The 26,960-nt window shown below is 42.8% G+C and overlaps 1 protein-coding gene across 4 annotated transcripts in view; it reads right to left on the bottom strand.

Moving 5' to 3' along the window:
* EPS15L1 (epidermal growth factor receptor pathway substrate 15 like 1) overlaps positions 1-26,960 on the bottom strand; it is a 245,253-nt gene that overhangs the window by 138,787 nt on the left and 79,506 nt on the right. For all 4 annotated transcript variants that reach the window (XM_088460325.1, XM_088460326.1, XM_088460327.1 and 1 more), the window contains 3 exons: positions 23,191-23,263; positions 12,646-12,807; positions 4,557-4,754 (listed from right to left, as the gene is read on the bottom strand). In XM_088460325.1, coding sequence (XP_088316451.1) covers positions 4,557-4,754; positions 12,646-12,807; positions 23,191-23,263 — 433 coding nt within the window. The remainder of the gene's footprint in view (positions 1-4,556; positions 4,755-12,645; positions 12,808-23,190; positions 23,264-26,960) is intronic.

Raw genomic sequence — 26,960 nt, 5'->3', positions numbered from 1 at the left:
TCAAAAATGCTCTACAGAATGAATGGGCACAAATTCCAACAGAAACACTCCAAAACTTGTGGAAAGCCTTCTAAGAATGGTGGAAGCTGTTATAGCTGCAGAAGGGGGATCAACTCCATATGCATTTGAACACAATGTCATTACAGTCCTTCTTGGTGTAATCGTCAGGCGTCCAAATACTTTTGTCCATATAGTGTGTGTATAAAAAATATATACATATATATATATATATATATATATATATACATATATATATATATATATATACATATATATATATATACATATATATATATATATATATAGATTTATACACATAAACGTACATACACACATACACTAACCCCACTAAAAGTCAAAATTTATTTGGACAGGACAGTATTAGTCATCCTGACGACAAATATTAGTGTCTAAATTTTAAATGAAATAATTTTTACAGACAGTAAAAAGTAGCACTCTGAACATTTTAATTGTAACAAAAATAGGATGAGGCAGATGAAAACCAAACAAACCACATCCTTAAAGAAGTGAAGTTGCGTAAAAGATTAAAAACAACAGCCACTCCTTGTATAAAGACTGAGATAAAAGCAGATCTGTAGCTGTTACACTGGGGAGACACTGACATTTTAGGTTATCTAGAGATGCTCTGAACTTTGTGTTATATTGATATATCGCTTACTTCCCCCGAAGGTCTTGTCAGCTGAAATAAATACTGTAATACAGTATACAACAAACATTTGTTGAATTTCACTATTCTATAATTTCTCAGTAAAACATTACTAATCTTTTAACATTACTGGGTACTGCCATTTTCTCCACAACATAATTAAAATGAACTCCAAAACGAAAGAATGTAAATGGTTGTTACTAGTAATAACTGCACACTTCACTAATGTGGACCCCTTAATTTCTACAGATATTAACAAGTGTATCAGTAAAAGTATTCCTTTAGTTTAGGGGTGGGCAATAAGCGCCTCCTCAGCTGTTGTAGTACTATACATCCCAGCATGCCCTGCCACAGTTTTGCTATTTGGCCATGCTAAAAATGTTGCAAGTCATGCTGGGATGTATAGTTCAACAACAGCTGGAAGGCTGCTTATAGCCCTTCCGTGCTTTAGTCTGTGGCTTCAGACTAAAGCATGGGTGGGCTATAAGTGCCAAATAGCCTCTCTCTGTTGCAGCCTGGCATCTCTAGATTGGCGGAACTCCAGGAAGCAATGGAAGAATTGGCCTCAGGACACCAGCTGTCAGGTGTCCCAAGGGGCACAAATAAATCCTTCTATAACCGCTGCCTGCGCCTTGCTTGGTTATAGATGGATCTATTTGTGGGGTCCAGGGAGCCGCTGTCGCTTGCTGATGGCTGCCTGGTACAATAAAGTTTTTTGGTTTTTTTAATTGCGACATGGCGTGCATGATGTCATGGTGCCGCACAGCTGACAGAAGCCATGGCATGATGAGGAGCAGCCACCCAGAAGACACCGAAGAAGGTAATTGTCTGTGGGCAGTGGACAACAGCACGTGTAATAGAACACTCCAGCACCGCATAAAGCAAACAGACCAAAACGGAGAAATGTGTACTGCAAGCAGCGGAAGACGAAGCATCTGTGCAAAAGAAGGGAACCAGCTGGCAGCGACAGCTGTGAGGAAGTGAAGGTAAGCGCAGATAGGGACAGTTAGGTTCTCACACACGCTACATTCCACTGCGTTACTTTGTTTATGGCTACAATTGGATCCCTGGATACAACATAACACTGACTATTCACAACTGCAAAAGCAGCTATAAACATGCAATATTAACCTTTTTCCATAGGTATCATGCTACACATTTTTAAACAGATACAAGCGCTTGATTCTATTTTTATGTCTGTGGGCTGCAGCCAGAGAGATGCTGGGCCTGGAACTGGAGAGACAGATGGGGGCTGGCTGGAGAGACTCCTGCCTATACATATTTACTGTGATGGCTATAGCATTTGTCTCCCCATTGGATAATACCATTTATTTAGATCAACAGAGCCATATACAATATACAGCAGTCAATACAGTGCGCATTCAAGTATTTGCAATATTCAGACATATATTCCTGCAATTATTATCTATAGTGAGTTTAGTGTATTTGACCGTATCTCACCCTAGATATACTTTGAGTTTCTAAATATATTTTTACAATATGTTTTATATTGTATAAATTATTTCAGATATGTTACATTTCTATATGACTCAAATGGTGATTTTTAAATTGTTTGCCCAGCACTGTGTAATGGGAGGACAAAAATGGCTGCAGGAAGCAATGCATTATTTCGGTGCTTTTATGAGTATCAGGCATTAGATGGTACAAGAGATGTGTAAACTAGACGTCATATATCCCCACGGCGTTGTCTTTTAGTATCTACGCATGCATTAAGGCCCCCATACACGGTGAGATTCAAAGTTGGTAAGATCAGTGGTACGATTTCCCTTGAAATTCGTCCCTTGAAATTCTTCATAAGATGTGGTCAAATGGTGTACGATTGATAATTAAGATCATAGGATAAGAAGCATAGAAGTGTATCACATCGTACACGATCAGTTGAGATCTCTCTGCAAAACCATCTGATCTGCGATCCAACTAGACGACGGCGCGGATTCAAAATACAACTATTTTCAAATGATTGGTCTGTCCAACCTGTAGAAACTGCCAAAATCGTGTTAAAGATCGTCCCGTGTATGGCCACCTTCAGATTATTTTAGGTTTTCTTATCAGTATTTAACCTATAGTATAGCTACAAACAGGTTTATACCCATATTTGTAAGTTGTTTCCGGAGCCCAATTGAAGAATGGTGTAAGAGTTTAAGACAAAGGAAATTCCAATCAGCCTTCGTTTGGGACTGACCTGCAGACAGTGTCGTTATCTTAAGATTTCCAGCTCCACAAATGGTGGACGGGAGCTCCTGAAAACAGTGACCATTTACATCCTAAGCAGCTAAGTGAAGTTTTGTTATATACTTTTTTACTTTGTAATAAATATAATTTAAACTGAGATATTTGTCTGTGTGGCTTGATAAATGCTTTGTATTCAAAGTGCCTTATCTTGTCCCACCGTGAACACACTGCTACCTGCTTTTTCTATTGTTATATAATTGAGTAGTCAGTCTATCTCCTATTGCAGATGCTGGACAGTTTACAATTAATTGGAATCAGTAGCCAAATAATATATTCATCTTATCGGCTCAATCTGTCTAAATTTGCACATGTATGAGTGTCAAACTAAGTACAGAGATTAAGCCCAAATTCCTTCTTGAGCATTGCACCATCTCAGTAAGCAGTGCACGGCTTCAAAGGGGCTGGAGCGGCAGAAGCATGGGGAAATGAGGCTAGAGAAACACAAGGTATGAAGGGTAAGGCTGTAGAGAACTGGGGGGGGTCTGGATTACTGGCACATTACTTCCTCCTTTGCACCCTCAGCTGAGCTACCGACATGGGGAGGAAGGGGGGTGCACCACCATCTATTCACCTCTGGGCACCTCGTATGAATGTACGCCCCAGCGTCTCTAGTTAAATGTGAGTTGTTGATTCTGCAATTCATATTAGACACAAAATGTAAATAAAAAATAGGGTACACTACTCCTCTTGGATTGCCTCAGTCGTGCTGGGCATCTTGTACTGTATGGTGTGTAGGTGCTAGGTGTATGAGGGCACATCTGTATAAAGGAATGTACACAAAATAGTTTTTCAAGTGCTGTGTGCATTTTAACGCTTAGTAGTGCAGATTTCATGTACCTTATCACAGGGAACACTGAACCCTAGGCAGATCTGGCCCAAAATCTACACAAGTGATCAGTGAATGCAGAACATAATATGGATTCAAAAAGGAGATAATATTATATCTAGGTGTTCTCAATGGGGACCACAGTGATGTTTATTATAAAAGTGCTTCAAAGCTACATTCAACATACAGAGGAAGGAATCAAACCAGACCATGGACAATTCATGAAAACTAAAAACTAAAATAAAATAAAATGAAAGCTGTAACAATATAAACAATACAGTGGATTTTAAGTATACTGTTAAATTCTAGACCAGGTAAATTATACCCTTGGTGGACACGTTTAATGTATAAAAGAAAGAGACTAGTACAATACAATACCTTTGCAGCAACTGCCTTATGCAGTAACACTGCTTCTGCCGGGATTGGATGTTCAGTAGGGTGTCACTCCAGCCTTTCCTAAGCACCCAGTCAAGTGGCAGACTGCAGTTATAACAAACCATTGTCTGGGTACTATACTACACTAACTTAGCAGTGGAAGCATGATCTTCATTCTGCCACTGAGATAGAGAGTTAAAGCTTGCAGAGATGAGTGCCACTTCCCAGCTTCTCTTGGACACTGAAACTCAGTATCATTCACAAATTAGTTTTATTACAGTGACTATGCAGTGCTGCCTATGAGCTATATAAATGCATTACCCTTGATTCATTTAACAAAGCTTAATTGTGCTTAAAATATATTTTCAGTCTCTGAATCAATTTTATAGCAGGTCAATAGTTGTCCCATTAGCTTTTGCAGAAGTAAGATTTTACCTGATTGATTTCTTCCTGTGTGGATTTTAAGGACTTTATAATGGTCTCCAGTTGAACCTTTCCCGCCTGAATGCTTTGTTCCAGCTGAGTCTCCTCTTGTTGCAATCGGTTTAGCTCTGATTTGGCCCTATTAAGTTCATCCTCCTGCGCTTGTACATCTGACTCCTGGGACTGAATCTGTACCTTTAGAGAAGAAATCTACAAGCAGAAATAATTGTTTGTTGTTTTTTATTTTTTTAAATTAACATACTGTACACTATGTAGATTTAAAATATATTTCTTAATCACAAAGTGACATAATCGAGACCAATTAGGCTTAATTTTGCATGTGTAAAATAAGATATCTGGAACACCTGGCGATTGGGCCATACAACAATCAGTGAATGAACGAGATTTGTATACAAACACAATTGAAATGTTTGCATGACCTTCACTTTTTGAGGTTAGGCAATATTCAAACAGCAGCTTTTGTTAACTGCATGGAAATGCATGTTTATTTTGGTGTAGTTTTCATACATCGACTACAACTAAAATTCAATTAAAGAATGTAAAATTGTGCAATAATGAGAGAAAAATAGAACTTGCTGCATTCTAAAGTGTTAATAAGAAATCAGATTTTAGAAGCCTAATGATAACCATTATCAAGGAAATAAATCTGTTCTAGTTTTTTTTTAATGCAAAAATAATATTCAGCACTTTATTTACAGAAAACCATCTGCCTCTCTAGCAAATTTGCAGCACCACCTTCAGGTGACAGCCCCATAGTACAAACATCTATAAATGTAACTATGTAAAATGTCAGTCTAGCGCTTGCTCAGTAGAGCAGAGGAGAGGCCTACCCCCCTCACCAGGGCCAGATTAACAATGGGGCAGATGGAGCTACAGCTCCAGGCCTCCAAATAAAAATAGGCCCATCAACATGACAGAATGATTACCAGCTGCCTAACTGGCCATAAATTTTAAGTATTTAAACAGTTTTTCTAGTCCACCGTCCCCCACAAAAAACAAAATTACACAATTTTTCTGTTTTTATGTAGTTAGGGAGACATTGTGGTCATAGTTTAGGGGGTGTATACACCAAGGTGACTCTGACCACAGCCACACAGCACCGTTCACAGCTCTTCCCCTTCTCAGTATAGGCCTTTGAATATTTTTTATATTGTTATATTATATTATATTATGTGCCCCAATATTTGTGCACATAAGAAAGTTTTCTGGGGCACCCTTAACCCAGAAGATCGGAGTACCAATGGCATCTGGGTCAAGCCGTAGCTATCAACAGGACTGCGCCCCTATCCTGTTTGAACTTTCGAAGAACTCGGGGAAGCAGAGATAAGTCAAATGGGAGGTCAACTTCACAGATAATGCGTCCACAAAGGCCTTGTTGGGGTCCCTTGTCCTGACTCCGTACACTAGAGGTTTGTGGTTGTGTCTGGAGGCCATGAAATCCACATCCGGTAGACCCCATTTTTCCACCAGGAGTTGGAAAAGTTCTGGATGTAGAAACCACTCTCCTGCATGCACGTTGTGACGGCTGAGGAAATAAGCTTCCCATTTGAGAATTCCTAGGATGAACACTGCAGAGATGGCTGGGAGATGGCGTTCAGCCCATGTAAGAATGTGGGACACTTCTGCCATTGCTGTCCGACTTCAAGCGCCTCCTTGGTGATTGAGGTAGGCCACTGCCATGGCGTTCTCGGACTGTACTTGTACTGGCCTGCCCTGAAGAATATCCTGAGCTAGAGTGAGAGCTTTGAAGATGGCTCAGAGTTCCAGGATGTTGATTGGTAAGACCGCCTCGGCTGGAGTCCAGCGGCATTGCAAGGAGTGCTGGCCGGTCACTGTGCCCCACTCACAAAGGCTTGCTTGCGTGGTGAGGAGTGCCCAATATGGGATCCAAAAGGGGCATCCCTTGACTAAGTGGGATGTCTGCTGCCACCAGGCTAGGGACAGGCGAACCTCCGGGGAGAGGGCCATCGTCTTTGATCTGAACAGATGGGGCAGCCCGTTCCACCTGGAGAGGATCAGGTGTTTTAGGGACCTGGAGTGAAACTGAGCTAACTCCACCATGTCGAAGGTGGACACCTTGGATCCCAGGGGCTGCATTGCAGAGTAAATTGACACTCGGTGACTGTGTAGTAGTCTGTGCAACCAGTTTTGTAATACCAAGATTCTGTCTACTGTTAAGAAGATTCTCTCATCCTGGGAGTCCAGTAGGGCTCCTAGATGTACCATTCTTTGAGTAGGTGCCAAGGAAAACTTTTTCCAATTGATCAGCCAACTGTGCATTTGTAGAAAGACAATGGTTATCTGTAGATGGCGGTGAAGAATTTCTGGGGAGCTGGCCAACAGCAAGAGATCGTTTAAGTATGGGAGCAGTCTGATCCCTTGACGACGAAGATAGGCCGCCATAACTGCCATGATCTTAGTAATGACCCAAGGAGCCATTGAAGGGTTAAAAGGCAGAGCATGACATTGGTAATGTTGCTGTAGTATAGCAAAACTGAGCTATTGTTGATGAGAAGGCACTATAGGTACATGTAGGTAAGCGTCCTGAATGTCCAGAGACAACATAAAGTCCTCAGACTCCATAGCCAGGATAATAGAGCGGAGGGTTTCCATACGAAACCTGGGCAACCTGATAATCTTGTTCAGAGATTTGAGGTTGAGGATAGGCCGATGAGACCCACTGGGCTTCAGAACCAAGAAAAGGGTAGAATAATAGCCCTTACCTCGCTGTGAGGAGGGGACCGGAATTATTACTCCTGAGAGCAGTAAGGACTGAATGGCCTTTTGGAGCAGCAGTGCCTTGCTTGGGCCCGATGGAGGTCTTGTGCAAAAGAACTGCTGGGAGGTCGCCTCTGGAAGGAGAGTGAGAAACCACTTCTCTTACCCACGCGTCTGATGCAAGAACTGTGGAAATTGGGAGCTCCCAGGGAGAGCCCCGCCCTGTCAGGCTGAAGGTTTGTCCTCAGATTGGCAGGTGGACATTTAGTAAGCCAGGTCTGGTCCTAGGTTTGGAGACCTTAGTTGATGCCTGATGTGTCTTGGAAAGGACTGACCTTTAGCTTTTCCTTGAGGACAAAAGAACCGAAGGGAAGACATCCGAGGCTTCGCATTATATGCAGAGGGCAGGAAGGCCATCTTGGAAGCTGCCAAGGTAGTCACAATTTTGTCTAATTCTGGGCCAAACAGGATATCCCCATAATAAGGCAGAGATTCTAATGTCTTTTTAGAGTCCGAATCTGCCTTCCATGAGCGGAGCCAAACAATACGGCGGACCACTACAGGAGTGGCAGATTCCTTAGAGGCTAGGAGAGCTGTATCCATAGCTGCTTCACCGAAATAGGAGGCTGCGTCTCTAATATGAGATATGTAAGACAGCTGTTCCCGCAAAGTATCAGAGGGATGTCTTTTCTAGGGCCTCTGCCCAACTCTCAATGGCTTTTGCCATCCAGGCCGTAGCCCTAGCAGGATGAGTAATAGCTCATTATTTTAGACAAGCATCTATCCTTCTATCCGTAGTTTCCTTCAAGGAGGTTGCAGTATAGATAGGTATGGTAGCATTCTTGACCAGACGTGTCAAGTGGGAATCCACTGCTGGGGGACTTCCCATTTAGTGCAATCAGTATCGGGAAGAAGGTAAGAGAAACTTAAACGTTAAGGCAGTTGAAATCTTTTACTTGGCATATTCCATGCCTTACTCATATGATCAGATAGCTGATTAGAGTGAGGAAACTCTGGTAATACTACCCTTTGTCGCTTAAATACAGGCTCTTTTGCCTTAGGAGCAGGTTCTATCTCTTCTACTTGAAGAATAGATTTTACAGCTAACACAAGTGCAGGTATGTTTAATTTAGAGGAGGGTTCCTCGTCTCTTGAGGGGAAGTGAAAAGTGAGATAGGTCTGCGTCTTCTGCCTCCCCAGATGATAATTCAGAATCTAATAGCTGGGTGGACTGGGAAGATAACACAGCACGCTTTGTAGATTTACTAGGCAAGGGTCTCTCCTTTTGCAACATTTGTTGAAAAGCTGTAGAGGTATGCGCCTAACTCTGCACTGAGGTAGAAAGTATGTCTACCCATGGGGGAGGCAAAGGAGTTGCAGGGGAGTACCTGCTGTGGCCATATCAAAGAGGGAACTATCACACGGACCGTTACGTGGTCCCCAATTTTTGCCAGCACCTGTGAAAAAGTCGCCCAGGATGGGTCCTGAGGAGAGGACACCTGAGCTGATAGGCTCGGGGCAGTATGACAAGATGCACAAAGACCATCCTGAATGAGGTCCTCTGAAGCTAAGCCTTCTGAGCAGGACTTACAAGACACCAGATTGGGAGCAGCAGGTCGTTTGTTATTCTTGCCTCTGCCAGACATAGCTGCAAGAATAATGTAACACACAACCTGACACAATGCAGTGAGCAACTCAGATGTATGTGCAATATGGCACAGTGTGTGTGTGTATATATATATAAATATTAGTATACGATAGCCCTCACAAATATAGAGAGATGTGTTAGTATTCCAGGGTTGTAGTAGGATAGATGGAAATGTATAAGCTGACAGTAATAGGAACAAAAGAAAACATACAGTAGCACTAGCACAAGTCACATACAAATACAGAATATACAATATAACTGCAGTGGGCACTAAAATCAATTACACAGGCCGCAAAGGCTGGTACGATATAGCGCTGTATATACCTGACCCTTGGGAGAGGTATACAAGGAGACTGGACCCAGCGTTCCCGGAGACCTGATTGTAGAAAATGGCTGCCTTGAGTCTCAGAGGGGGCGGAGGGTGAAGGAGGAGCAGCCTAGGGACCAGCAAGACCGCAGTAGAATGGCGCCCTGAGCTGGAGGAGCCTTCTCCCCTATGCTGACCTTAACCACCAGGTCCCCTGGCCTTAAATTGTGCCCTGCACCAGTATTTGTATTGCCCTGGTGGTCTAGTGGAGTCCGGGCGAACCAGTGTCCACAACAGCGCCTCCAGTCTGTCTCCCAAGATAGGAGGCAAGACTGCGCGCATTAGAGGCGAGTCCCCGCAAGCCGGGATCCGCCTTACCTGTCCTCTCGAATCCCGGCTGCAGTCTGGGGTCCGGGGAGCCTTCTTAGCTAGGTCCCCCTCAGAGTCCCGATGGGAGTACCTAGCCGAGGGCTGGTGTCACGGCAACGCGGAGGGGTGATGGAGCAGCATTGCAGACGTCCAAAGAACTGTCTCGTGCTGCTGCTAAATAAATTAAATTAAAATAAGATCACAAAATTAAGCTTGGGCTGCTTAATAGCAGTCCCACTGTAAAAACGGTGACCAGCTCCTGCCGGGCACCCACGAAACGGAGTTGTCCTCAGGCGGCGGGCGGGGTTATAGGGGGAAGGACCGAAGCATCCTGGGATTGAAAGCTTTGCTGTTGGTGTCCGGTTCTCCCACCTACATCCCATTGTCTCCCCTGTGGAGCCCTATGGACCCTGCAGAAAAAATTGAATTCTGCCTCCTCACCTTCAGTGAACAAAGTTAAGCTGGGTACAAATTATTCAGATCAGTTGTATGATATATTGTACGGATCGTGCAGTGTGTACACTCAATCTGTCGTTCATGATTGTCGTTAATCGCTTCGACCCATCTGCTGTGCTGTACAACAGATGGGACAATGTAATGAATGAATGACACCATGCTGCTACAGGCAGCATGGAACTATACATTGCACCGTGTACACCAGATCGTGTAGTGAGTGTGGCCGGCACAATGTATCGCTAGAAGTCATTCCGTATCATATCATACATGGTTTACCCAGCTTTAGACCACTCAAGAATGAAGTGAAGCCAGATACTGCTGCTTCCAAGATTGGGTGCATATGCGGATGCCATCATCCTTATCAGAGGAGATAAGATTCAAAAAAGTAATCCACCAACTTCAGCAGGACCCCTTGGCCAAGCTGGAGCATCTGGTGAAGCAGCAGTGGAGCACATAAGTCCTTTTCCATGTGCTATCAGCAGAGAAGGATTGGATCTCAAGGCTCCCAAAGAGGAGAGGGGGGAGGGAGAATACCACTTGCCTCTAGGGAACAGCTACAAAAGATTTGCAAGTAATGGCCAAATGTCTCATCCGTGCAAATTCAACCAATTCAATGTAATCTCTTGAGTGGGTGTGCCTAAACCATTGCACAAAAAACATTAGAACATGAAAGTTGCCACTAGAGTGATAACAGAAACAGATAAAAAGAATATTGCCTATGTATGCCTAGAAGAATGTATTTCCCTTATTGGATATGAAGATAGCAAGGACAGCTGCAGTGCGCAAAATCAAGCTGCTTGTGCACTGCAAAACAGATATAAAGTACAGAGCAACCTGTAGTGCATAAGCTGCTGACTACTGATGTGTAACTTCGGGCAGGCTTGTCTCCGTGATGGAAGCACTGACATGGAAAAGGTATTGAATAGGGATAGCACCACCCACCATGGATGAAGCAAAAATATGGACACAGTACAAAATGAAGGATCTCCAAACCATCCCCTGCCTGCAATATCAGGGACACTGCACCCACTCCCCCTGTTCAGACATCAGCATAGGAGGTAGTTGGGACTTGTGGGCTATAGTTGAGTATGACTGTCACAAAAAGAACCTACTTTCCTTAAAGTTAGATGGTCTGATGGCTCAGGACTCACAGGGATCCTGGTCACCTCAGAGGCAACCTAATGTAGGGAGCGGGCATACAGAAGGGGAGGTACTGACAGTGGTATTTGCACTAAAAAAAGTGAAATAAGATCCAGGTGACATCTGTATAAAGTTGATTTTTCCAGCAACATAGAGGGGGAGGAGTTTGAGATCATAAAAGTGCCCAAGCTCCCACATCACACTCATCACCACTCCCTCTCCCTATGGATAAATGAGAAACATGCTTCTACACAAAGGTAGATAAAGCCACTACCAGCAAAGAGTCTTATCTGGATTTTATACCATGGACTGGGGTAAATTTGGTCATTAACTCACTGGCCAGTAATAAAATAAAATTGTAAGGTGTTGGGAGATAAAACAGAAATGACATTGTCCTTACTATTACCAGGCTTCAGAGGTCTGATAGAGGTTCAAGATGGTATTTTGTAGCTAGGTTGCTAAATTTCTGACAGCCTTCTACTCTGATAAGCTTGAAATTCCCCACCAGAGAAAGACTGGATTTAACCCACATAAAATAATAATGAGATTCCAATGAGATTGCCGTAATATCATCCTGAACTACTACAAGATACTAATCAAACGTCTTGGAGTTTTCGTTCTCATTACCTAAAGAATCAGGTGAACATTGTAATTAGATCCAGCAAGGTGAATGGGTATATGTAAAGGTGGTGTACGTTCTTCTGGCCCATATCATGGACTACTGACCACTCAATGAGATAAGAATCTTTTGCTTGGACATGGCTGACACCAATGTCAAAGTACCCTTTGACAGTTTTTTAGTCTAGAATATTATGTTATGTAAGTAAAGGTGGGTACATACTATACGATCAATTGTTCGATATATCGTTCCATGTAGTGTGTACGCCTGATTGCGCATGCATGCGGGTCGTTCATTGCATAGTACTATCTGCTCTACTGCATAGTAGATGGGATGAACCAAAGAACGACACCATGCCACGACATGCAGTGTGGAACAATACATTGTGCAATAGTACATCAGATTGTATAGTGTGCATGGCCAGCATGATGTATCGTTACACCGCATTGTTTCGTTGGCTGGGTATACGAACATATAGTGTGTACCAAGCTTAAGGGAGTGGCACCTCGTACTTACTCTCCTATTGTGTTCCTCTTTACAGGTAACACAATAAAGTCCTCATCCTACCTCATAAGTTGCTGTGACTATGCTAGAGGGAATGCTCTCCCAGGACTTCTAAATAAATGTGATTCTTTCATGTTATTGAAGTCTATGGATCTAGATTTATTCCACATATTCATCTTACTATAACTATTTGTCTTTTCAACTGGTGTCTAAAAGGAAATAATTTATGTTAAGAAGAGCTGCCAATTCCTCACTTACTGTAAATGTGAATGAGATTGCTAAATTAAACAGGGACAGGTAACAATGCAATATATCTCACCATTTGCCCCTCTTCCTGGCACTTTTGCCTTACATCATTTAGCATGTCTTTTAGTTTAGCTTTTTGTTGGTCCATTTCGTCAAGCCGGTCCTGTGCATCCTGCTTCTGTGCTTCTAGTTCCTGTAGTGTTGAAGCTTCACGGTCTAGATCATTCTGCAACTCCTAAATTAAAATACGAAATGCAGATATTGTACACATTCAGTAGCATATCACAGTTTATAAACGCAAAATCACATAGAGTGGCCTAACACGTTGTATTGGAAGAATTTTTAGCCAGGGCAAGTAGGCCGCCATATTATATCTCATAAGTTAGTAAGTTGTACCCAAAACCATTTAACTATTTAAATAGGAAATAAATATAACTTTTGATTTTGTTTTTTTGTGATACATTCTTCATAGCGTTCTTATGACAGTCTACAGAAGAGTTACTCTGGTTGGCATAATCAGTGACAGGCTATGGGTCAGTAACTGGTGCTCTTGCAGAACACAGAATGCAACGTGCTATTTGTGACAGTGAAAAACACTTAGGGCCATATTCAATCAGAGGCCAAAAGTACGTTGCCGGACTTTTCGCAGTCATCCGAGCTTTTCTTGGCGATAAAGTATCGGGCGCGTGCCCGCGTATCCCCATATTCAATTTGGAATCAGCGAAATCGGGACCTGGTGGAAAGGTAAGTAGCGAAAAGTCCTGTCACTTTTGGGCAAATCAGCCTGTAACCCCCAAAATATGCACTAACATGGGGGATCACTATGGGTACCCCTGGAAAAGCTCTGCTAAAGGTTTTTGTGGTTTTTAAATGGTCTCTACAGGTGCTTTTATGCGTCTGTAACAAAGTGGTGAAGAATAGCATTTAGCAACATTATTTTGGGAAAATAACTAGTCCCATCAACTTTGGGGTACATGAAAATGAGTGCAAGCATATTTTTAAGTCCCTAAAGTGACTTTTAAATAATCGTAAAAAATCCACCTGCCGCAACCAAAAAAAAAAAAAACACCTGCCGCATACTTGGGGACCTCCCCTGAGTCTAATTCGCTAGTTTATAAGTTTGTCCCCAAAACTAAAGTAAATTTTTTGGAGTGTCCTTTTGAACTTTTTTTGACACAGAATACCTTTAGGGGACATTCCAAGGGGTGCAGGGTACTTTTTTTTTTTACTTTGTACCCCAAAACCTCAATTCTGCACTTCTTTTCGCTACCTATTCTATGGTGAAAACTTATCCCTGGTTTTTGGAAAAAAAAGTCTTTGAAATTGAATATGGGGAAAAGTGAAAATGGCGAAAATGACGTCATCGGCAATAATTTTGCAGCCTAATTGAATATCGCCCTTAGGCATTCAGCAGTGGTAAGTAACCTAATAACGTCATTGTGACATCACCAAGAATTCTCGGGGGGGGGGGGGGATAGGAGGAGGGGGAAGACAGTCCTGCCTAAAATATTCGATAGGATTGCATCAAACTTTGCAAAAGTTTCAAGTAAAACGTACAGATATTTGGCTTCCCTATACCCAAGGGAACTAGTCCTTTAATATTTTAATGTTAACAGCTGGGGGGTTTACAGCATATTTTATTAATTTTTAGTTCATGTTCTCCCAACTTACGCCTATAAGTTAAGAGGATATTCATTCTACTGTTTTAACAAAAGAATACCATGGGAAAAAGATGAGTTATGGTAAAACCTTCCCTTGTTAACTCTCTTTTTTCGAAGTCCACAGGGGAGACAATGGGGTGTAGGTGGGACCTGGACGACCGGACACCAACAGCAAAGCTTTTCAATCCCAGGATGCTCCGGTCCTTCCCCTTATACCCCGCCCACAGCCTGAGGGCAACTCAGTTTTGTTTACAAGCCCAAGGCAGGACCAGGATAGGAGAGAAGGAAGACTGGTACACTGAAGAATCACACTCTCACACAGAGAAGGAAACAAGTGACCAAGAGAAGAAACCCATAGAAGCCAGGTGCGTCAGGGCGGGTGCTCTGTGGACCCTAGGTTCAAAGGCATGTTGTATATGTAGAACACCTATCAGGAAGGTGTGAACATCCGGTAGAGGAGCAATTCTGCGCTGGAACCAGATGGATTTATAAAGCACAAAAGAGATAACGTGTGTTGCACAGGACAATTCAATTAAAAAAAAATCTATAAATCATCAAGATCGTCCCCAACTATTAATAATTCTCTATCAGGATCATGTGTCGGGGTGCTACCACAGATTCAAAGAGCATACATATTAAAAAAAGAAATCCGTATCTGGTGCACAAATAATAAAATATAACCTTTATTTTGTTAATTAAAATAATTATTCAAGTAGTACACAAAGCAAAGCGAAATATATTAATAAAAGTATAGTAAGTAATGTGTCAATAGTATGAAAAATAAGTGATTAAAAATAAAAGAATATAAAACTCTTATATAGCCAAGTGTCTGTCAGATAGCTTCAATAATAAAGGGTTAAATCAATTCCCTAATATAAATGTCTTATCTTATTATTGATCTAATTTAATAGAATCTTTTCTGATGATGTGATCTTCACATTTATTCAGAATCCAAGGTGTACAAACTAACCTCCAACTCGTTGAAGTAGTTACACAGAACTCTCACGTCAATGTATCGAGTTTCTACAGTGCATTCAGAAAGTATTCACAGCACGTCACATTTCCACATTTTGTTATGTTATAGCCTTATTCCAAAATGGAATAAATTCATTTTTCTCCTCAAAATTCTGCACACAATACCCCATAATGACAACGTGTAAAAAGTTTTTTTGAGATTTTTGCAAATTTAATTTAAAAAAAAAAGAAATCACATGTAAATAATTATTTACAACCTTTGCTCAATGCTTTGTTGATGCACCTTTGGCAGCAAGTACAGCCTCAAGACTTTTTGAATATGATGCCACAAGCTTGGCACTCCTATCTTTGGGTAGTTTCACCCATTCCTCTTTGCAGCATCTCTCAAGCTCCATCAGGTTGGATGGGTAGCATCGGTGCAGAGCCATTTTCAGATCTCTCCAGAGATGTTCAATCAGATTCAAGTTTGGGCTCTGGCTGGGCCACTCAAGGACATTCACAGAGTTGTACTGAAGTCACTCCTTTGGTATCTTGGCTGTGTGCTTAGGGTTGTTGTCCTGCTGAAAGATGAACAGTCGTCCCAGTCTGAGGTCAAGAGCCATATTCAATTAGAGGCGAAGTTTTCGCCTGTCCGACTGTTCGCTTTATTCGCCTGAGGCGAATTTATTCCGTGCTCGTCCCTCTTTTCGCCTAATTCAATTGCAAAACAGGCGAAAACGGAAATAGGCGAATGCGGAACAGGTGAAAAGTACTGAAAGAATTGGGGAAATCAGTCTGTACCCCAGAAAAAGATGCTCTAACATAGGGAATCAATATAGATGTGTACTAATAGCCCTAATAAGACTATTTTGCGTACTTAAGTTGTGTAAATTGCTTGCTATTAGCATCTTTGTAAAAGTGGTGAAGAATGGCATAAAGCTGTATTTTTTGGTGAAAATAAGTAGTCCTGTCAAATTTGGGGTGCTTGAAAATAGGTGCTAGCATGTTTTTTTGTCTCTAAAGTGAACTTCAAAAAACGTGAAAAATCCACCTGCAATCCCAAAAACACCTGACCCATACTTGTGGACCCCCAAGTCTTTTTCGCTACTTTTAATGTTTATCCCCCCACTTTTTAAATTTTCACCCCAAAAATGACATGTCTTTTTTTGGGGTGTTCTTAGGTTTTAGTTTCTGTTTTTTTTGCATATTTGACCTTTGGGGGGCTGTCCCAAGGGGTCTGAGTTTTTTCCCCACGTTTGCACCCCAAAATAAAGATTTTGCATTTCTTTTCACCAGATATTGATTGGAGAATCATTTTTGGAGAATTGTTTCCACTTAGTCGAAATTGTCCTGGAATTGAATTTGGTGAATTTTTTTTTAGTCAAATTTTTCACAAAAAAACAGGCGAATATAGCTTTTCGCCTCTAATTGAATTCCCCTCCAAGAGCGCTCTGGAGCAGTTTTCATCCAGGATGTCTCTGTACATTGCTGCATTAATCTTTCCCTCTATCCTGACTAGTCTCCCAGTTCCTGCCGCTCAAAAACATCCCTACAGCAAGATGCTGCCACCACCATGCTTCACTATAGGGATGGTATTGATCTGGTGATGAGCGGTGCCTGGTTTCCTCCAAACATAACGCCTGGCATTCACGCCAAAGAATTCAATCTTTGGCTCATCAGACCAGAGAATTTTGTTTCTCATGGTCAGAGTCCTTCAGGTGCGTTTTGGCAAACTCCAGACGGGCTTCCATGTGCTTTTTACTAAGGAGTGGCTTCCGTCTGGCCACTGTACCATACAGGCCTTATTGGTGGATTGCAGCAGAGATATTTGTCCTTCTGGAGGTTCTCCTCTCTCCACAGAGGAATGCTGTAGCTCTGACCATCGGGTTCTTGGTCACCGCCCTGACTAGGGCCCTTCTCTCCCGATCGCTCAGTTTAGACAGCTGGCCAACTCTAGGAAGAGTCCTGGTGGTTCCGAACTTCTTCCATATACGGATGATGGAGGCCACTGTGCTCATTTGGACCTTCAAAGCAGCAGATAATTTTCTGTACCCTTCACCAGATTTGTGCCTCGAGACAATCCTGTCTCGGAGATCTACAGACAATTTCCTTGGACTTCATGCTTGGTTTGTGCTCTGACATGCACTGTCAAGTGTGGGACCTTATATAGAGAACTGAATTTACCACAGGTGGACTCCAACTGAGCTGTGGGAACATCTCAAGGATGATCAGTGGAAACAGGATGCACCTGAGCTCAATTTTGAGCTTCATGGCAAAGGCTGTGGATACTTATGTACATGTGATTTCTTAGTTGTTTTTTTTTTTTAATTAAATTTGGAAAAACCTCAAAAAAAACTTATTACACGTTGTCATTATGGAGTATTGTGTGTAGAATTTTTAGGAGAAAGATGAATTTATAATAAGGCTGTAACAACATAATGTGGAAAAAGTGACGCGCTGTGAATACTTCCGGATGCGTTGCATTGTATCTAATTGTAACAAATAAAGTTACCATTGATATTAGTACCTTTAATTTCAGCAAGTGTATTATAGCATTCCACGATGTTCAGATATATTGAGTCTTTGCTCAAGTGATAAATAATCACGCATCAGATGTTTAGTATTAGCCTAAAAACGTATTAAAGAGTAAAGAACTCAAAGTGTGTTATCATTTATCATATTTATATAGAGGCACACTGTAATATTCACAGGCTTATTTGCACACCAAATGGATTTATTATAGGTGGTGAAATTATATTGAATAATCAACACTAAATATCTGATATGGTGTACATCACATTTTATTCACAATAATTTTATTCCCTTCTCCCAGTGCTCATACATGTTCTAACTTATCATTTATAAGACACATCAGTGTCTAAATATTAGAATGTCATGATCACGATCACTTCTGGCATGTGAAGTAGCTCAGATGTCTATGTGCATATTCGACCGCTGTAAGTTCATCTGTTTACTACTCCGTCTCCATTCCTCTATTAATTACATGTGGGAGCAGTAGCTATTACATAGATCACTGCGGTGAGCAAGGCCAGTGATCCAGCTGACACCTAATATATCATACAGCAAATATATCAATGAGACATGACAGACACTCGGCTAGTGCCGATGTACGTTTCGCATAAACAGCTTTTACACGGCAACCAAAGCCAAAACAGAGAAGATCCTTAAGTACGTCCTTCAGCCAATCACATACCAATATGGGTAGTTTGAATTGAATTATCGTTGATATTGATGTGCTCATCACTCCGTTAATTCTATCCTACCTGTTACTCCGGGACTAGACGGAGCCAGCCTGACTATACTTATACTAATCTCCCGTTCATTATGTGATCCCTTGACAACGAAGATAGGCCGCCATAACTGCCATGATCTTGGTAAAGATCCGAGGGGCCGTTGAGAGGCCAAACAGTATAGTGAAATTGATAATGCTGCTATAGCATAGCAAACGGGAGATATTGTTGATGATTAAGCGCTATAGGTACATGTAGGTAAGAGTCTTGAATATCCAGCGACACCATAAAATCCGCAGGCAACTAGGAATGATAGAGCGGAGTGTTTCCATACGAAACCTGGGCACCCTGATAAACTTGTTCAGAGATTTGAGGTTGAGGATAGGCCGAAGAGACCTGTTGAGCTTCTGAACTAAGAAAAGTGTAGAATAATAGCCCTTCCCTCGTTGTGAGGAGGGGACCGGAATTATTACTCCTGCAGTCAGTAAGGACTGAATGGCTTTTTGGAGCAGCAGGGCTTCGCTTGGGTCCGATGGAGGTCTTGTGCAAAATAACTGCTGGGGAGGTCGTCTCAGGAAAAATAGGTCATATCCGTGGGAGACCACTTCTCTTACCCAGGCGTCTGATGTGGTCTGACGCTTTCAGAGGTATTCAATATGGGTGCGATAACATTGCGTTAATATCGCAATTATGACGTCATTATCGCAGGTTTTACTTTTGCACCCTATTCAATTTCAAAGACTTATCGCAGTTTTGACAAGTCTTTGATAAAAAACGGTGATAACTTTTCACCATTGAATAGGTGTCGAAAAAAAGTGCAAAATTGGGGTTTAGGTGTGCAGACTTAAAAAAAATAGCCTGCACCCCTGAGAATGACATTTAAAAAAGAACTGTGTCAAAAAAAGTAAAAAAAAAAAAAATAGGGACACCCCAAAAAATTTATGTCAAAATTGGGGTGCAAAAAAGAAAAAATGGGAAAAAATTGTTAAACAATAGGGAAATAGGTTCAGGGCTATTCTGAAAGTATGCAGCACATGTTTTCTAGAATAGAATTATAGCGGCAGGTGCACAAATGCAGAATTTAAAAAAAAATTACTTTAGGGACACCAAAATATGCTAGTACCCATTTTCATGTACCCCAAATTTGATGGGACCACTTAAAAAAATGAAAAAAATAACCTAAGTGCTCTTCTGCATCACTTCTTCAATGTCGGGAAAAAAACACATGCTGCGGCTGTTTAAATCCCGACTTTCAATTAAAGGCTAAAACGGGGGTACCCATAGTGTTCCCCCATGTTTTTACAACTTTAGGGGGGTCTTACAATTATTTTAAGGAAAAATTCGTAACTTTACGCAAATCCAACTTCGGAGTTTCCCGTTTTCGTTAATTTTATATTGAATACGGGGATAAGCGGGAGCGCACACCATACTTTAACGCAGAAAAAAACTCCGATATGAAACGTTAACTTCGAAGGTGAAGTTAACGTTTCATATTGAATACCCCTCTAAAACTGGGCAAATGTAATAAGTTGGCCTCCCACCCTGGGAGGCCCCAGGGAGAGGCTCGTCCCGTCAGGCTGAAGGCTTGTCCTCAGATTTGGTAGGTGGCCGTCTAGTAGCCCAGGTCTGTTTGGTCCTAGGCTTGGAGGCCTTAGTAGATGTCTGAAGCCTTGGAAAAGACTGACCTTTAACTTTTCCTTGAGGACAAAAGGACCAAAAGGATGACATCCGAGGCTTTGCAGCATATGCAGAGGGTAGGAGCGCCTTCTTGGAAGCCGCCAAGGTAGTCACAATTTTGTCCAATTCTGGTCCAAGCAGGATATCACCAGAATAAGGCAGAGACTCTAGAGCCCTTTTAGAGTCCAAATCTGCCTTCCATGAGCAGAGCCAAACAATACGGCAGGCCACTACAGAAGTGGTAGATGCCTTAGAGCAGGGGGTTCCCAACCACAGGCCTCAAGGCACACTAACACAGTCCAGGTTTTAAGGCTTTCCATACTTGAGCACAGGTGACTTAATTACTACCTCAGTTATTTTGATTTAACCATCTGTGCTTTAGCATGGATATCAATAAAACCAGGACTGTTAGTGTGCCTTGAGGACAGAGGTTGGGAATCACTGCCTTAGAGGCTAGGAGAGCTGTATCCATAGCTGATTCACCCAAATAGAAGGCTGAATCTCTAATGTGAGATATGTACTGTAGGACAGCTGTTCCCTCGAAGCATCAGGGGGAAATGTCTCTTCTAGGGCGTCTGCCCAGCTCTCAATGGCTTTTGCCACCCAGGCTGTAGCCCTAGCAGGACGAGTAATAGCTCCAGTAAAAGAGTATATAGCTTTATAACAAGCATCTATCCTTCTAACTGTAGTTTCCTTCAAGGAGATCGCAATATGTATGGGTAAGGTAGTTCTCTTGACCAAACGAGTTACACGAGAATACACTGCTGGGGGAACTTCCTATTTAGTGCAATCAGCAGCGGGGAGAGGGTAAAGGGAACTTAAACATTTTGCTACCTGAAACCTTTTACTGGGCACATTCAACTCCTTGCTCATGTGATCAGATAGCTGGTCAGAGTGAGGAAACTCTGGTAAAACTACCTTTTGACGTTTAAACAATGGCTGTTTAATCTTAGGAGCGGGATCCGCCTCTTCTATTTGTAGAATAGACTTTACAGCTCAGTGTATATTTAATTTAAAGAGTGGCTTTTCGTCTACTGATAAGGAGTCAGAGTGAAAGAGGTCTGTGTCTTCTACCTCCCCAGAGGATACAACAGACTCTGATAGCTGGGTGGACTGAGAAGATAACACAGCACGCTTAGTAGGATTACTAGGGAGAGGCTTCTCTTTTTGTAGCATTTGCTGAAAAACTGTAGAGGTATTGGCCAAACTCTGTACTGATGTAAAAAGTACATCTACCAGTGGGGGACCTAAAGAATGTGCAGGGAGCACCGGTTGTGGCCATCCCACAGGGGGAGCTACCACAGGACCCGCTGGCTTGTCCGCAATCTTTGCGAGCACATGTGAAAAGGTAGCCCAGGGTGGGTCCTGAGGAGAAGACACCGGGGCTAAGGGGATGGGGCAGTATAGAAATTTGTACAAAGGCCATCCTTAATGAGGTCATCTGAAGCTAAGTAGGAGCAGCAGCATCAGCCTGCTTGTTATTCTTTCCTCTGCCAGCGATAGCCACAGGGATAATAAAATATAAATTCTGACAGTGCAGTGAGCAACCCAGATGTATGTGAAATAAGGCACAGTCTATTGAGTAACAGCGTTATATAGTATGTGATAGCCCTCCGAAATCTATGGCAGATGTGAGGGACAATGAACCCCCTATACCTTTGTATGCCAGGGTTATAGTAGACTAAAGGGAAAGGTATAAGTTTGACAGTATAGAAAGTAAAGATCAGTGCTAGAACAAGTCACATACAAACACTGTGTATATATATATATATATATATATATATATATATATTAGGGATGTGCAGGCTCGGATAGGTTCGAGTTTGCACGTGGAGTTCGGATTTTTCCCTCCAAAAAAACGGAACTCAGAACGAGGCAAAACGTCATCTTACATGGACGAACATCATCATTCCTGGACAAAAGACCAGGAATGATGATGTTCGTCCATGTAAGATGACGTTTTGCCTCGTTCTGAGTTCCGTTTTTTTGGAGGGAAAAATCCGAACTCCACGTGCAAACTCGAACCTATCCGAGCCTGCACATCCCTAATATATATATATATATATATATATATATATGCAATGGGCACTAAATCAAATACACAGATCGCACTGGCTGGTAGGATATAGCGCTGTATAACCTGGCCCTTGGCAGAGGTATACAGGGAGACTGGGAAATCTGCTTGCCGAAAACGGCTGCCGTGCGTCTCTAAAGGGGAGGAGGGGGAGGGAGCAGCTCAGGGCACAGCAAGACCGCACTGGAATGGCGCCCTGAGCTGGGGGAGGTGCTGCAGGGAGAGCGCCTTATTCCCCTTGCTGACGTTAACCACCGGGTCCCCTGGCCTATAAAATATGCCTCTGCGCCAGTATTATATATGCCTGGTGATCTAGTGGAGTCGTGGGCGAGCCGGTGTCCACATTAGCGCCTCCGGTCTGTCTCCTGAGACCCGAGGCAAGACTGCACAAAGACGCGAGTCCCCGCAAGCGGGGATCTGCCTTACCGGTCCCCTGGATTCTGGGCTGCCGTATGGGGTCCAGGGAGACTGCTAGCTAGTCCCCCTCAGAGCCCCGCCAGGAATACCTAGCCGAGGGCTGGTGTCATGGAGGTGCGGAGGGGTGATGGAGCAGCAGTGCAGACGTCCAAGGGACTGTCTCGTGCTGCTGCTCAGTAGTAAAAAATACTAGAAATAAAAAATAAATCATAAAAATAAGCTTGGGCTTCATAAAGCAGCCCCACTGGTAAAAATGGTGATCCAGCTCCTGCCGAATACCAACGAAACTGAGTTTCCCTCAAGCTGTGGGCGGAGCATAGGGGGAATGACCTGAACATCCTGGGATTGAAAAGCTTTGTTGTTGGAGTCTGGTCCTCAAGGTCCCACCTACACCCCATTGTCTACCCTGTGGAGCCCTTTGGACCCTAAAGAAGACATATAAAATTCATTATAGTGTTCCCAAGACGCCTCAATAGCTATACACATGAATAAATATAGTGATTTCATTAACAAAAGGTATCCTTGCAGCTTTTCTGTTTTGTCTGCGTTTCCCGACTTACTGATTGGAATGACCTGATAGATACCTGTACTTCTGTGCTCTTCTGTCTTATGGCCTCTTCCTTTTCTCTGATATCTTGTTCCAAAGCATATTTTTCTCTGTAAGACAAAGCAGATAACTGCAAACAACCTTTTGTTTATAATTCAGTTCAAATCCATATTTTATAGCCAGTTAGACATGGCATGCAAATATACATCGAGACACTCCTTCACACTGCTCCATGGTTGTCAAAAATACTCAGAATCTTGCATACTTCTATTGGTCTTACCCTGGACTGCTGTGCCATGTATCCCACCATAAAGTGGTCTCCTCCCTATAAAGGGGCCTCCTGCTTGTCACCCATTACTCTTATTACTTACAATGTGGAATTTTTTACAAGGTTCAATCCACAGGCCATGAGGACCTGAACTGGTGAAGGTTCTCCATGTGTGTCAGCAAGTGGGCAAGGGTGGAGTTTGCTGCAAAATCAGAGACTCTGCAAGCAGAAGAAATAGCAAGAAGAAAAAGTGTTTTTGCTGTTAACCACTTCAAATCCACAGAATCCAAAGGTTCAAATGGGAAAGTTTGTAGTCCCTTAAGAACCAAAGACAAATCCCACGGTGCTACCGGTGGAAAAAAAGGAAGCTGAATTAACAAACCTCCTTGGAAAAAAAATTCTAACATCTGGTAATGAAGCAATCTTCTTCTGAAACTAGACTGACAGTGCAGAAACCTGCACTCTCAAAGTGGCCAGGCATAGACCTTTGTCTAATCGTGCCTGAAGAAAAGCCAGTACCCTGGAAATACTGAATATCTTGGGATCATACTTTCTAAGGGAACACCATTGACCAAAAGAATACCAACCTCTGTAAAAGATGCGGGCAGAGGCAGGCTTCCGTGCCCTAATCATCGTTTGAATTACAGAACTGGAAAAAAACCTCTCTCTCTTAGAATGGAAGATTCAAGAGCCACGCTGTCAAAGCCAGACGGGGAAAATCCGGATGTCGGCAGGGACCCTGCGTTAGCAGATCCTGTCATAGAGGAAGAGGGTATGGACTGACTATGGACAGATTCTGGATGTCGGTGAACTAATGACGTCTGGGCCAAGCTGGAGCCACCATTATTACCATTCCGCCTTGCTGCTTGAATTTTCTGAGAACTCTTGGGAGTAGAGAAATCGGAGGAAAGAGATACACCAACTTGAAATCCCATCTTACTGCCAGTGCATCCACGAAGGCTGCTGATGAGTCTCTGGACCTGGACCAGTACCTGGGGACCTTGTGGTTGTGGCGTGACACCATGAGATTATCTTCAGTAGACCCCATTTGTTTACCAGGAGCTGAAACACTGCCGGATGGAGAGATCACTCTCCGTCGTGTATGTCTTGGCAAGTTAGGAAGTCTACTTCCCAATTGAATATTGCCGAGACAGCCGGAAAATGACGTTCTGCCTAAATCAGAACTTTTGTCACTTCTTTCATGGCTGCATAACTTCTTGTGCCTTCCTGATGATTGAAGTAAGCCACTGTAGTCGCATTGTCGGACTGGATCTGGACCGGCCTGCCCTGGAGCAGATCCTGTGCCATAACAAGAGCTCTGCATACTGCTCGCAGTTCCAGAATATTTATTGGCAGATGACTCTCTTGATTTGTCCATCTTCCCTGAAAGGTGTAATGACCTGTCACTGCCCCCCATCCGTGAAGGTTGGCGTCCGAGGTGAGAAGCACCCACTTTGGAATCCAGAACGGGCGCCCTTTGGTTAGATGATCTTTTCTCAGCCACCACCAGAGGGAGTGACAAACACTCTTTGTGCCCGAGAATCCAGAAACATTCCCAGATGTACCATCTGCTGTGTTGGAGAAAGTGACAATTTCTTCCAATTGATTATCCAGCCGTGCCTTTGTAGGCAGGCTATGGTCATTTGTAGAAGGTTTTGTAACAAAGTCTGTGCCAATATTTGGCAGAATTCTGACTCCCTGACACCTGAGATTGGCTGTCATGAGCCGTGGATAGGCCAAAGGGTAGAGCCTGAAATTGGTATTGTTTCAGGACAACAAACTGTAAGAATTGTTGATGGGATGATATAATTGGACATGCAGATATGCATCCTGAATGTCCAGAGAAACCATGTAATCCCCCAGCTCCATTGCCAAAATAATCGACCGGAGAGTTTCCATACGAAACTTGGGTACATGGATAAACCTGTTGAGGTTTTTTAGATTTAATAAAGGGCGAAAAGCCCCATTCGGTTTGAAATAGATTGGAATAATAACCCCTTCTCTGTTGAGACATAGGAACCAGGATTATTAGCACCACCTGCAGCAGGGAGTGAATGGCTTCCTGACTGGCCAAGGCCTTGACAGCATCTGATGGAAGATTTGTGCAAAAAAACTTTTGGTGGGGATGTCTCCTAATAATGAGAGCCTACCCCTTAGAGACCACTTCTCTGACCCAGGCATCTGTAGTTGTTTGATGCCAATAATCTGCAAACTGAAGAAGTCGGCCTTCCACCCTGGGATCCCCCAGGAGGAGGCCCGCTCAATCAGGATTTGGGGCTTGTTGTCCAGCTTAGAAGCTGGACGTCTTGCCAGGCCAGACCTCTTAGTTTGTCGCTTAGACTTACGGAAACTAGTTGGCCTAGATTAAGACTGTTCCTTTGCTCGTTCCTGAGGACAGAATGACTGAAAAGAAAACTGCCTAGATCTAATCTTTGACATAGATGGCAGCCTGCACATTTTGAAGCCGCCAGAGTAGTGATTATATTATCCAACTGTGCTCCAAAAAGAATCTTTTCACAGAAAGGTAAGACTTCCAGCGCCCTCTTTGATCCTGTGTCAGCTTTCCAAGATCTTAACCATAGGGCCCTGCCTGCCACTATTGATGCTGCTGATTCCCTAGAAGCTAAAATTCCAGCATCCACTGCAGCCCCTCCCAGATAGGAAGCGGTTTCCCGAATGTGGGAGTTATTCATCATCTGTTCTCTGGTAGCATTTGGTAGTGAATCCTCCAAAGCCCTTATCCATTTTTAAACAGCTTTGGCTACCCAGGCTCCAACCATAGCTTGTCGAGTATCCGCTCCAGATGACAAAAATATTGCTATAAGACAGCTTCAATCTGTGGAATCATTCAGCGAAGACGCTGATGAAATAGGCAATGTAGCATTTCTGAATACATGTGTTACATGAGCATCCACAGTCGGAGGTACTTTCCATTTATTACATACAGAAGGTGGGAACGGATACAATGATGTTATTCTTTTATTCACATAAAACAGTTCATCAGGGTTACCCCATGCCTCCTCGATAAGCTCTGTAAGCTGTTCAGATACAGGGAACTCCGTTTTGACCACCTTCTGGTGGTGATTAAACATTGGAGCTTACTATGAGCTGGTTCATTATTCTGAATATCTAGGACTGATTTAACCGCCCTCACAAAAAAAGGAACATACACTGTGGACAGATGATCCTCTTCCCCAGAGCTAGATCCTGGAAAGGAACCCTGTTCATCATCTGATTCCACTGATGATGTGTAAATCCATATGCTGGGCAGACTGATAAAAAGATAACTTGCCCTTTGGTCACTACCGGTCTGTTATCAACATCAGATGGTGCCATACTCTGACTAGAGTGGCCATAAATATCCTTCCATGAAGGATGCATACGAGGTGCAAACATAGTATACTGTGGACACCCCATCCAAGGAGGCATCGTAGGAGCAGCAATACGATCCACAACCTTCATCATAACCTGGGACAAAGAGGAAACCCAAGATGGTTCTTGTCCAGGAACAGGTAAATCGGATTAGTGAGGTGACTCTT

Source organism: Taudactylus pleione, unplaced genomic scaffold (assembly GCF_031769625.1).
Source record: "Taudactylus pleione unplaced genomic scaffold, aTauple2 ptg000044l, whole genome shotgun sequence".
NCBI classification, from domain to species: Eukaryota; Metazoa; Chordata; class Amphibia; order Anura; family Myobatrachidae; genus Taudactylus; species Taudactylus pleione.
The sequence above is the reverse complement of the archived record's forward strand: the minus strand, read 5'-3'. Positions and strand labels throughout refer to the sequence as shown.